This window comes from Microcaecilia unicolor, chromosome 1, assembly GCF_901765095.1.
Source record: "Microcaecilia unicolor chromosome 1, aMicUni1.1, whole genome shotgun sequence".
NCBI lineage: Eukaryota > Metazoa > Chordata > Amphibia > Gymnophiona > Siphonopidae > Microcaecilia > Microcaecilia unicolor.
Genome location: NC_044031.1, coordinates 129,443,360 through 129,457,241, shown reverse-complemented (window position 1 = coordinate 129,457,241; position 13,882 = coordinate 129,443,360). Strand labels below are relative to the sequence as shown.

The window sequence follows — 13,882 nt, the reverse complement described above, 5'->3', positions numbered from 1 at the left end:
TGATGTTTTGCAGCGAGTTTTGGACGCCAGAACGCCGGTGAGCGGCTCGTTGTTGTCTCCTGTGCTGGTTGAAGGAGCGCAGGAGACCTTAGAGCTGGAAGTTTCTCTAAGCCCCGACGCTCGAACACCCCCTCCCCCTCCAATGCCGTGTGAGATTGAAGCTCTAGATATGGCATCTCCGAGTCTTACCCTAGAACGGGGGATAGACGACGGACGACGGGAGACACATGAAGATCACCAAAGAGCTGAATTGAACTCACAGGCTGAAACATCAATCGAGGAGCAAAATGCCTCGACTATGGAAGGAATTTCCTTACAACAAACGGGGGTAGGTGACTTTTCACTTGCAGTTTTTCAAGTTAAACCTCCCGAAGTTACGTTAGACTGTTTGTGGACACTTATTGCAGATTTGGGCAAAGCACTAATTCCTCAGATTCAAAAAGTGAAACAGGAAGTTGTCTGTATAGAGGAGAAGGTAAAGCAATTGAATGTTAAAGTTGAGAAACAAGATAAAGAAGTACAACGACTGCAAGAAGTTCAAAATAATATGGTGAAAGACTTAATTAATTTAAGAAGAAAGGCAGAGACAATGGAAAATTTTTCAAAAAGTAATAACTTGCGATTTATAAATTTTCCTTTGTTGGATAATGTGGCTCCTAGAGAGATGCTGAAAACATACTTTAAAGATATCTTACAGATCAGTGAAGAAAATATACCTCCTCTAGCGCAAGTTTTTTATCTTCCATCTAGACAACAACAAATATTACAAAATCAACCTTTGGATGTTACAGCTTTCTTAGAAACCTCAGACTCTGAACAAGTAATACCAGCCACGTTATTGGCTACAGTTGTTTTGTCTTCCGACAAACTATGGATATTAAAATTGTTTTACAAAAATCGTGAAAAAATTTTCAAAGGGTTAAAAATTAGTGTATATCCTGATATATCAAAGGACACACAAGTGCGCCGGAAAAGATTTCTTCAAAAAAAGCAGGAAACGATTCAGCTGGGAGCGACTTTCTTTTTAAAATTTCCGTGCAAGTGTCTGGTCACATACCACTCTGAAAAGTTTGTGTTCTATGATCCATCCCAACTCGAGACATTTATTACATCTAGGAAGACTGTTGGAATAGTAATTCCAACTAATGATGTTGTTTGAAATTGGAATATAGTGTCCTCTGTACACTTCTGCCACTCTTTTTGAAATTGTTTATTTCCTATTAATATACCTTCAATGATGTTTGTATTTTGAACTCCCCACTAGTGGACTTGTATTGGTTTGAGGGAATTTTCATGTATGATACATTTTCTTATATTGTAACCTCATTATATCCAATTTTTCTAAACAAGTTTGTAAACTTGAAAAGTTGAAAATCAATAAACAAATTAAACATAAAAGTATGATGTTCAATTATGTTTTTTTAATGGGATCATTCTGGAAGGCATGATATTTGGATAATCATGATGGTTGAGTCATTAAAATCCTGTGGGGGGCCTCAGAGCCTTTAAAGATAAATGAGGGCGAGGCACAGAACTAAATGTTGGCCTAGGTGCCTAAAATGTTTTCACTGGCTCTAATGTCAATTATGCTTCGTAGTCAACAAGTTTGAAGGCAATTCATTGTATGAGACTCAGGGATTTAGCCTTTGGGTTATGATAATTTTGAAACATCCCAGGAAGTGTTTGATAAAAGTTAATATAGATTCTTTTTGGAGTACCACAGAACATTTACTTGAAGGATTGACTTTGATTAGTTTTGGCAGAGATTCCAAGTTACTCAGTTCAAGGCTGGAGATTTTGGGCCAGTCCTGGTTTTGAACGTCCATTCCAAAGCAGTGTGAGATTTGTGGTGCCTGATCCTGCCCATTGCAATCAGTGCTGCAAGTTCCATAATGCACCAGGATGGGGTGGTTAGCAATCCAGTGGAAAAAAATGTTTTGTACTGCCATCTACTGGAAAACAGGTGTGAGGATGTTATAATGCCGTTGTGTCGCTCCATGGTGCGACCGCACCTTGAGTATTGTGTTCAATTCTGGTCGCCGCATCTCAAGAAAGATATAGTAGAATTGGAAAAGGTGCAGCGAAGGGCGACTAAAATGGTAGTGGGGATGGGACGACTTCCCTATGAAGAAAGACTAAGGAGGCTAGGGCTTTTCAGCTTGGAGAAGAGACGGCTGAGGGGAGACATGATAGAGGTATATAAAATATTGAGTGGAGTGGAACAGGTGGATGTGAAGCGTCTTTTCACGCTTTCCAAAAATACTAGGACTAGGGGGCATGCGATGAAACTACAGTGTAGTAAATTTAAAACAAATCGGAGAAAATGTTTCTTCACCCAACACATAATTAAACTCTGGAATTCGTTGCCGGAGAATGTGGTGAAGGCGGTTAGCTTAGCAGAGTTTAAAAAGGGGTTAGATGGTTTCCTAAAGGACAAGTCCATAAACCACTACTAAATGGACTTGGGAAAAATCCACAATTCCAGGAATAACATGTATAGAATGTTTGTACGTTTGGGAAGCTCGCCAGGTGCCCTTGGCCTGGATTGGCCACTGTCTTGGACAGGATGCTGGGCTCGATGGACCTTTGGTCTTTTCCCAGTGTGGCATTACTTATGTACTTATGTACCTAATATCTCCAGCCTGGAACTGGGCAACTTGGCATCTCTGTCTTTATAGGGGTATTAATAATGGGGCATGTTATCTATGATTGTTTTGTATTCCCCATTATTACAGGCTTGTGAAAGTTCAGTAAAGGGGAGCGGTTGTATGTTTTATGGATTGGAATGATGACTATGTTCTGAAACTTCCTTTCCTGCTTTTTGGGTAATATGTTCTTTGTGTGATTTCTATCAGAAATTGGTTGGAAAACCTTAATAAATATCAAGTGGAAAAATGTTTTGTACTGCCATCTACTGGAAAAGCTTTGTAGTGTTTTCATATATCAGAGAAAAAAAGTGATACTTTTTTTCATTGTTGGACTAAGTCAGGGGTCCTGTTACCAAGCTGCAGTAAAAAGGGCCCTACAGTAGCATGAGGGGCCATTTTTGCCACACACCAGGGCCCTTTTTACCACAGCAGGTAAATAGCCCCTAAAATGGACATAGCCTTGCAGCAGTGGCATAGCCAGACAAACAATTTTGGATGGGCCTGAGCCCAAAGTGGATGGGCACAACACTTCCTCTGCCCCACCCTACCCAACCTCAAAATATAAATGACACTTTCTCTGAAGGTGGCCAGAATTCCCTTTTACCAAGCTTGGCAGGCAGCAGCATTATCCCTAAGCCACTGAGGCTAGCACCCCACGCATGTATAGTTGTCAGTGGCTCAAGGATGCTGTCGTTGACTGCAGAGCTTGGGAGAAGGGAGTTCTGGCTGTCTTTGGATGCATTCTACAACTGGGGATGCTTGGGGATCCCCACCAGCTATACAACAACTTTATGCGATTTCTGAGCATTGAACTGCACAGCTGACTCTGTGGTTGTAATGAGTGCTTGAGCCCTCCCAATATTGAATAGCCACATCACTTCGTCTGGAAGAGATTATTTATGTTGAGTTTAGCATTCCCAGTCATTTTATAAAGTTGGCTCCTGTCAAGGCTGGTTTAACCATTAGGCAGACAAGGCAGTCACCTAGGATTGTAATGGTATCAGTTTATTATTGAAATATGTAGCATGATATTTTGCTGGATCATATATAACAATATAAAAATACAGCTTTGAGATCAGCTAGCCTGAATTTCATCTCCCCTTCCCCTTTTCCTGGGGACTTCTGATAGCAGGACTAGTTAATTACAAACACTTAACAGAGACAAAAAGGTACTGTGCTTCAAAGAGAAATAAAACTCTCTCTCTGCCCTCCCACCTAAAAAGACTGAACAAAAGCATGACTAAGGTGGATACTTGAAGAATCACATAGACATCTCCACCAGCAGACAGATAGTCTGGAAAAGGCATAACTCCAGCTATTGATAACAAAGACTTCAGAGGGGAAACCATAAACAAGACATTTGCTTGTCAAAGGTATACCTGCCCCTCCCATCAACTATCAGACAAATGGATGCCAGGACATCTGCAGATCATGTGAACAGACTACAATAACCATAATGCCTTGCAAGTTATCCAGTGCAAACCAGGAAGCAGGTGCTGGGACTCTGTGATCATATCCTCCTGCAGCTTGCAAGATATAAAAGCAAAAGCTGTTTCCCCCAAGATTCAGAGATGCTCTCTTCAGCTGCAAGCAACTCAGATCTACTCACTGCAGAAGCCCTGCTCCTGTCCTGCAAACATGTGCTTACCTCAATCTGTTCATACTATGTAACAAGGACCTGTAAGTAACATAACTTTTGATCTAGACCTGCTACTTTACTTAAGCACAGATTGTCTGTAAAGATCTTTTAAAAAACCTACCTCTCGTGTGCATTTGTATATTAACCTTTTTGAAGCTAAAAATACGGTCTCTTTGTGTTCTGAGTATATGGTATCTTTTATATATACTTAATTTATTTAATTTATTGCAATTATCACCTTTGGTGATTGGTGGAGAAATTAATATCCTAAAACTTACAAATACAGCGCCTGCTCTTAAATTATAAACAGTAGCGAGTGCTCTAAAGCTCTTTCCCCCAAGATAAATCATTTCTTGTAACAGGATGACAGCTTCAGGGATTGGAAAAGAGCAACTACACTCAAAATAAAAGAATAATAGATCCTGACTGCCACCCAAACTTAAAAGAACCATCAGTTTATGCTTTTACCTGAAGGGAGGATGGGTAATTTCCAAGGTAAGTTTATAAAGCTTTTTTTTCTCTGTGTGTCAAACCTGTTTTACATGCAGAAAAGGGCTGTTATAAAACTGCTTGTCTACAAATGTGTGTAAAAAATATGCATATGGGAGTGTGTACCCTATTTTTACTAAGCTGCCAAATTACCCAGTTCCAGGTTGGAGACTTTTGGGCCAGTCCTGGTTTTGAACTTAAATCCCAAAGCATTGTGGGATTTGCATTGCCTCATTGAAATCAGTGCTGTAAGTCCCAAAATGCATCTGGATGGGGTGGTCAGAAATGAAGGACTGGCCAACAATATCCAGCCTGGACCTGGGAAGCGTGGCAGCTCTGCTTTTACGTGATCTTTGTGTTGATATTCCCAGGGGTGTAGTTTGGGCAGAGCTGAGGTGGACATGCATTATATCAGAGCTGCCAAGTTATCTATTCCAGGAGGGAGACTTTGGCCAGTTCTGGTTTTAAACTTACATCCCAAAGCAGTGTAATATTTGTAGTCCATGATTCTATCCATTCAAATGAGTACTGCAGGTCTCATAATGCACTAGGATGAGGTTGGCAGAAATCCAGGATTGGCCAAAAAGTCTCCCTCCTGGATTGGGTAACATGGCAGCTCTCTTGTATTTATGCATTTTATAAAATTTGTGCTTAGATGCATAGAGTAGAGAATGACACAGGGACGGGGATGAGGACAGATCCCACGGGGACGGAGATAAACTTTGTCCCCATGTCATTTTCTACTTTGAAGCCTGTTCATGAACCGGGCTGTTATTTATGTTTGAGTGATACAGGCAATGATATTTTGATTTTTTGGAAAAACAAGCAAACGTGCTGGCCATAACTAGCAAAATTTGCATGGGGGATCCTTTACATTCCTGCTACCAGCGCATCGTCTAAGAAGACATCTTCTATTGCAGGAAGGTCTGTGGAAGACAGGAGCGCTAGACCAAATCCTAAGATTGTTGATGACGTGGAGGGGCATTTTTGAAAGAGATGTCCAAGTTGCGATTTGGATGTCCTTGCAAAACGGTGAAATCTAGGAGGTAGGGGAACCTATATTTTCGAAACAAGATGGACGTTCATCGTTCATTTTGAAAATACCGTCAGGGACATCCAAATCCTTAAATTTCGCTGTCCGTAGATTTGGATGTCCCTAGACATGGTCGTTTCTGATTTTAGAAACCAAAGACATCCCTGTCAGAAACAACCAAATGCAAGCAATTTGATCGTGGGAGGAGTCAGTATTTGTAGTGCACTGGTCCCCCCTGACATGCCAGGATACCAACTGGGCACCCTAGGGGGCACTACAGTGGACTTCATAAAATTGTTCCCAGGTACATAGCTCCCTTACCTTGGGTGCTTAGCCCCCAAAACCCACTACCCACAACTGTACACCACTACCATAGCCCTTATGGGTGAAAGGGGGCACCTATATACGGGTACAGTGGGTTTGAGGTGGGTTTTGGAGAGCTCGCTGTTTCCTCGCCTGTCTGAAGTGCACTGCAATAACTACTAAAACTGCTCCAGGGACCTGCATGTGCTGTCATGGACCTGAGTATGACATCTAAGGCTGGCACGACATATTTTTAAAGATGTTCTTTTGAAGGTGGGAGGGGGGTTAGTGACCACTGGGGAAGTAACAGGAGGTCATCCCCGATTCTCTCCGGTGGTCATCTGGTCATTTCGGGCACCTTTTTGTGCCTTAGTCATAAGAAAAAGAGGTCCAGGTGAAAACATCCAAGTGTTTGTCAGGGATGTTTTTTTTTATTATGGGTCAAGGACATCCAAGTGTTAGGCACACCCAAGTCCCACCTTCGCTGCACCTCCAACGCGCTCCCTTGAACTTTGGCCATCCTTGCAACGGAGTTTTGTTGGGGACATCCTAAATCAGGTTTCGATTTACTCTACAGGAGACTACCTTGAGACAGTGTATAGCAAAACATGGATCTAGGTAAGTGACATCAGGTCTCCACTATGTACTATTTACTGAAGCTGAAAAGCTAAGTATTAATTTGGAAACTAAAGATGAAAATAAGTGTGGAAAAATTAAGATAAATGATACAAGTGAATATTATAATGAAAAAAAAATAAGTGAAAAAACAAAAATTGGGGTCGATGAGGCTTGCGGTACTGCCTCCTAAACATGCTTTCCTCATAATTAGCCACTATAGAGGCAGACATGCTGATCTGATGATCCTATTAACACGCCTTTGATTAATTAGACCATTGTGTTTGAATAAGGATGTATCTCATGTGAAGTTGAGTATAATGAGCAGTGCTTTTTTTGTAGAAAAAAAGGTGCCGGTACTCATTATGGGCGGGGTCACCACATATGGCTCCACCCCTATGATAGCCACACCCACATTAGCCACATCCCTTATACCAGCTATTGCGCATATAAACAGACATCATTGAAAATATTATACTAGTATAGGAGAAAAAAATAACGTGATTTCTTTCATTAGAAATAATTTCTGTAAGCTGTTACAGCTCCAGTATACCCAGTGAAAAATAAGACAGCAGATGTAAATTCTCAAATTGAACATATTTCAAACACTAAAATTAAAATAATTTTTTTTACCTTTGTTGTCTGGTGACTTTGTTTTTGTATGCATATTGGTCCCTGTCTCTGATTCTGCTGCTCTCTATCTGTTCCCTTAACTCCGTTTCCAGAACTTCCTTTCCATTTATTTCTTTACTTTCCTCCTTTCTTCTTCATTTCTTGCCATACATCCATAAGTAAAAGCTATGTCCTCAAGGAATTCACTGGAGGAATATAACGTGGATCCAGCTTTTGCCTATTTTCTCCTGTCTTCCCTTTCCCTAATCTCCATCCATGTGCATCTTCTTTTTTTCTTTCCACCCCTCCATCCATGTCCAGCACTTCTCCTCTCTCCCCTGCCTTCCCCTCCCATCCATGTCCAGCGATTCCCCTACCCTCCATATCCAGCAATTCTCCTCTCTTCCCTGCCCTCCCCTCCCAGTCCAGTGATTCTCCTCTCTCCCCTGCCCTCCCATCCCATGATGTCCAGCGATTCTCCTCTCCCCTGCCCTCCCCTCCCAGTCCAGTGATTCTCCTCTCTCCCCTGCCATCCCCTCCCATGATGTCCAGCAATTCTTCTCTCTCCCCTGCCCTCCCCTCCCATCCATGTCCAGCAATTCTGCTATCTCCCCTGCCTTATTTTGAGTTAGTCTTCACTAGACCAAACTTGCTTTTATTGTGCCATCTGGATAGGCAGTGTCTTAAAAGGTGGTGGAGGATAAAGGTTACATTTTTTGTACATTTTTGTGTCACACATTATCTCAAGCAAACTCAGGTTCAATGTGGCTTAGTTACATTTGAAAATACAGTAAGACAGAATAATAGAATTCAGTTATATCATGGGAGCAAGTACATGGATATGTCAAACATTTAGCAAAGATGAGATTATTACCACCACATATATCCAGCTGGGCATTTAAAAGTCTGCCCTTTAATGTGTAGAACAAATTAGTACTGTAACCTATGGAACCAATACTTCTTTGTGAGAGGGAAGGTCAGGAGAGAAGATCAGGAGGTGAAAGGGAACAGAGCGAAGGAGGTGAGAGGGGAAAGTCAGCAGCGAAGAAGTTAGATGAGGAGGGGAGAGAGAGAGTGGGCACTGCAGCAGGGAGAGGTCAGGAGGTGGAAGATCAGGAGAGAAAAAGTTGGGGGAAATGCAGGGCTCCATGGACGCCCTGATCTCTATGCTGCCCATGCAATGGGCCCCTTTGAGCTCCAACTAGCACCAAGGATGGCACAATCCAGAATGCACCACCCTCAGTACCAGCAGCATCTGGCAACGGAGCGTGCATCAGCCAGGGTGGCATGACTGCAAACATGTCAGGTGTGAGAATGGCACCAGATGCCAAAATGTCTCATCTAGATCACATAGGAGTGAAAGCCAGTGTGTCCCACACCAAGGCAGTGCCCATAGTCCTGAATAGAGTACTGTGCTGGGAGCAGCTGCAGAGGACCTGCAGCCTCTATCAAGTAGACCAATATTGCAGCATCTGCAGAAGCAGCTGGTTGCCTGCAAGTGTCTGACAGCAGTGACAGCTCCATAGAGGAGGGTTTGAACACTCCCTCACATCCTGGGTGATGTGGACCAGCACCTGCAGCCAGAGGATTCAGGAGGTGAGGGGAGAGAGAGAGATCAGAAGTTGGTCAGGAGGGGAGATCAGTGGAAGAGTGGGCAGCAGGGAGAGGACAGGAGGTGAGAGGGAAGGTCAGGAGAGAAGAAGTTAGATCAGGACTAATTAGACGTCGACGAGGAGCATGTGAGGCTCCTCGTCGACATCTAATGAGTAAATGCAACCTCCTATTAAAAAGAAAGAAAAAAAAAAAGCAGCATCCTGTCAACAAACACTCAACCAAGTCACCATGGGGCTTTCCAGAGCTGCAGGAGCTCCGAGATAGTGACATCTATCGTGTCCGGGGAGAGAGGAGCACAATTCTTCTTCCACTTCCAGCAAAGAAACTTGCAGCTCAGCGCGTGAACAGATAATCTATGGCAGAAGCGCGGGACCGTGGCTCTCTGCCTGCCGCTACTGCTTCCTGTGCCAACCCGGAAGTTAACCTTGCACAAGAAGCAGTAGCGGCAGGCAGAGAGCCATGGTCCCGCGCTTCTGCTATGCTTGTTTATTAGCGCAGAGCAAGCAAAGTAGAACGGGAGGGATATTGTGCTGCAAGGTGGGTGAATGAAAGGGGCAGAAAGAGATGGGATAAGACAGGATGGGAGGGGCAGTGGGGTCTGAGAAAGATTGCAGATGCGGGACAGAGGAACTGCAGGACTCGCCAGGAGGGAGGGGTCGCCAGCGGGGGGGGGGGGGGGGGGGGGCAAAAAAAGGTGCCGGTACGGCCGTACCATTGCGTACCAGCACAAAAAAAGCACTGATAATGAGATAGACTGATGTATGATGGGCAGGAGTTTTGAATTACTTAAATAGATCAGTTAGATGTGCCTGGAAGGTACATTTTATATTGTTATATTTTCATTTACCTCGGCTTCATCAGTCTGAAAATTATTTTAAGCCCACATGTGAGGAAATGAATGGTGTTGATTACAATTTTGAGAACGGCACAGAGGGAGGGAGAGGAATTGCATATTTTTACTTGAGATATAGAAACCTTTCTGTCTTATAATGGATTATCTGGTGACTAGTTACCAAATACTGGGGTTTTTACTCTATTATATGAAAAGTTTGTCTTTCATCTTGATTAGAAGAATAAAATGCATTGCACCTTCATTAGGTTTGGCATAAAATTAAACAAAGGGGCCCTTTCATTAAAGCTTCCATTTATATTATGTAGTGGAGATGTAGGCTCATGGTTAGAAAACCAGGTTGACAACCTGGTTTTAGCTAGAGTTCAAATCTTGCTCACTCTCCTTGTGATCTTGGGCAAGTCACTTAACTCTTCATTGCCTCAGGAATGAACTTAGGTACGAAATACCCAGTGTACATGAATGTAACTCACCTTGAGCTACTACTGAAAAAGGTGTGAGCAAATTCCAAAAAAAATAAAAAAAAATTAACCCCCCCTTAGGGCTCTGTTTACTAAGCTGTGCTGTAGGCGGAATAGCTTTTTTAGCATATTCTATGGGTGTCTCTAGCATTAGCGCATGCTAAAAACACTAACACACCTTAGTAATCAGGGCCCTTAGGTTGTTAGCCCTCCAGGGATAGGAAAATACCTATTGTACCTGAATGTAATTCACCTTGAGATATTACTGAAAAGGTATGAGGTCAATTTTAGGAAGAATGTTAAAAAGTTAAATATGCAAACTGTGCTAAGACATATAGAAAGATTTGCCTTCAAAGTAAAGACTTATTTTGTAGGAAATTGCTTTCACCTTCTTGGACAATAATAGTTTACTTTACTGTGCCATGATAAATGCCCTTTAAGTCATCATTTGAAAAATAGCGGTTTTGTTTTGTTTTTGGCCTGGCAGTTTCCTCTTGTTCCTTTGGGCTTTTGGCTCAATCTGAATTGGTTTTCATGTTTCCATGAGCCTCCATTCTCAACTACTCAACCTTTTACATAAGAGTAGCCATACTGGGTCAGACCAATGGTCCATCTAGCCCAGTATCCTGTTTTCCAAACAGTGGCCGAGCCAGGTCACAAGTACTTGGCAGAAACCCAAATTGTGGCAACACTCCATAACCTATTTTCTTTATATCCTTCTCCCAGATTAGTGTGTCCACTGAAGCATCTCTTGGACATAAGACTTCCTTTGAGGGGCCGAAGCATGCATTCCCAGTCTCTGTCTGTTTCTCCTCTGTTACCTATGCTTAACTGCAAAAGATGTTGGTGCCAGGGCAGACCACCAGCCAAGGGAACAGGAAATGTATGCTGTGCCCCCACCCTACTAAGCTATCAGTATTCTGCCTCACCCAAATTAAGAGGAACTTGAAGGAAATGGAGAGGTATTTGGGAATGGGGTGATAGGAGTCTGAAGGGGGAGAGGAGAGAAGGTGAAGAATCTAAGGAACAAGAAGGGGCAGAGAGGCAGCATGAATTACATTTTAAATGTGTTATATTGTGTAAATTTGTATGTATGAAATTGTATTTCATTTGTTGTAAACCATTGTGGGTAGTCTTGTGGAACAGGAAGTATAAGATTAAGAAGCCAAGGACAAACCTTTACTGGGGTCAAGCCCTGACCTGGGTGGAGAACCCATTGCTGGGCTACAGAAGAGAAGCTGGGAAGGAATGTGGAACATTGAAAGGGTTTGGGGTGGGAAGAGGTTGGGAAGCAAAGCGGAAAGGAAAAATGTCAAAACAAAAATAAGCAAAATAATTTGATAAAAACAAAAAGGTAAAATGAACATACCCTCATTTGTTTGAGTCCAAACAGAGATTCAATTGCCTTGGGCTTTGCTACTGCAGCCATTTGAACTTACTTTAACTGTTGCTTGTACACTTGGCCTATTTTTAGATTGCACTTATGTTCATTAATTTTTTTTAAGGGTAATCCACATCAATATGGCACTGCAAGGACTGTCACCAACATGTCTGCTTCTTCATGATATGAAATATTCTTGGTCAGTTAAATACTTGACAGAGGCAACATCTAGCCCATTGTCACCCAAGCAGAAGCCGAAGGTTGTCGATGCCAGCTCGGCCAAAGAGAATAACACTCTAGTGAATTATTTGCAACGGTTGGGTGTTGATGTTGAAATGGCAAGGAGGAGGCAACCTGGAATTCTGAAGAAGATGATCACTTATGAGCAGAGTGTGGCTCAGTTTCTGCATGACAAAGGAGCTAGCAGAGAAACAGTAGCCAGCATCACCTTATGATATCCACCTGCCATCACATGCACATATGAACAGCTGCAAAAAAAATGGAAGATCTGGCAAAGCATTTTAAATATAGACTCAGAAATCATTAAGGTTGTGGAGTGCTCCCCTAAATCCTTTTTCGTTACAGCGACAACACTAACTTGGAGGAGAATATCAAGTTTCTCTCCTCCCTTGGCCTGTTGCCCAAAGATCTGTGTCGTTTGTTATCCAAGGCTCCTCGGACATTCTGTAATCGGTCTGAGCTGAACAGGTGGATGGTAGACATTTTGCAAGATGTCTGCCTTTCTTTAGGCGTTGATAGCCCAGAAGAGTTTGTGAAGCAGGTCCTGACTAAAAATGTTTTCCTTCTTATTCAGAGCACTAAACGAGTGAAGTCTAATATCAAATTCCTGCAGGCATTTCTCGGGCTGAAAGATAAGGAGCTTATTGGTGCTGCTGCATGGGTATGGTGCTGAAATTTTAGACCTTTCCCGTGAGCACATCAAAAGAAACTTGAGAAGTGCCAAACAGAAGCTGCAGTCTTTAGGGTGCACTGAGAATGAAGTTATTAGCTTTTTTTTTTATAAGCTATCTGCCTGTGTTCATCCTCTCACCCCAGAAGTTCATTGATAAAATAGATTGCCTCTTGAAAGCAGGAATACTTGAAAAACCCAGAGTTATGGATTTCAGTGTTGGTACCATAACAAGTAGAATCATGGAACTTGAAAAGATTGGTTATAATTTCCAAGAGAGTGGGATTAGCATTCTGGATTTAAATGCAAAAAGATTTGAAGCTAAATTGGACAAACTGAGTGCATGAGCTGTGTCTTAATAATAAAAATGTTGTTTAAAATATAGCATATTTTTTTGATAACTTAAACCTTATGGGCTATTAGATTTTGTTGGTTTGAATATTGTAAAGAGTAAAGCACCTTAAATCAACTGATGCATGAAGATTTTTTGATGTACACAGTCTCTTGTAGTTAAGATCATTCTCTTTCCTAATAGGTATCTCCAGGGCTCACCCAAGGAATCTTCAGCCATACATCTTCCTGCCCCCAGGAGTGGCTCAAAACCATCTCCCCTTCCCCACCACTCCCTCCAGGTAGCCAGCACCCCCTTTTCGCCTCCCAGATGGCCAGCAACTTTGTTTTTCCTCATTGCCCCCTCCAGATGCCCAGCATCCTTCCTTCCCCATTCTACCCCTCCTGGGTCTAGCATCTCCCTTCCCCCGGATCTAGCATCTCTTCTTCCTCTCAGTCCACCCAGTTCTGTGTCCACCATCTCACCCCTCTTTCTTCCACCTGCCACTACTTCTTCCTGGGCTGCTCAAAAGGTAGTTCGCACTGGCATGGGGCTTTCCTGTAGAAAACCTTGCTCAAGTACTGCTGCATCCCGCCCTCCTCTCAACACATTTCCGGTTGTTGGAGCAGAGTGGGATGTGGCAGCATTTAAGCATAAGCCTCTACTGTAAGAGCCCATACCTGGTGCTGAGCACTTTTGGAGTGGCAGGCAGAGGGAATGGAAATGAGGGGAGGGAAGATGCTGACCACTGGACAGAGGTAGGGAATGGGAGATGAGAGGATAATCTGTTTCTGTGATGCCATCCTTTGAATGCTGCTGCCCTAGTGGCAGGGCTGGCTGTGGGTATCTCTGCACCAAAGTGCAACCATCCCTTAGTAAAATAACTAAAAAAGAAAGATGTAGCACACTTGTTTCTACCATTGGCCTTCCCGAACCAGAGAGTGCTGAGAAAAAGTTTGAACATTCAGATGGTATTTTATCACAATTTATATTCAA

General features: G+C 42.7%; 1 protein-coding gene across 1 annotated transcript in view; it reads left to right on the top strand.

Annotated features, from left to right (window-relative positions):
* MTERF1 (mitochondrial transcription termination factor 1) overlaps nucleotides 1-12,902 on the top strand; it is a 41,287-nt gene extending 28,385 nt beyond the window's left edge. Inside the window, 4 exon segments of the mRNA XM_030202632.1 lie at nucleotides 11,770-12,221; nucleotides 12,224-12,525; nucleotides 12,527-12,658; nucleotides 12,660-12,902. Of these exon segments, the coding sequence (XP_030058492.1) occupies nucleotides 11,786-12,221; nucleotides 12,224-12,525; nucleotides 12,527-12,658; nucleotides 12,660-12,902 (1,113 nt within the window). The 5' untranslated portion in view covers nucleotides 11,770-11,785.
* Nucleotides 12,903-13,882: the final 980 nt, after the last annotated feature.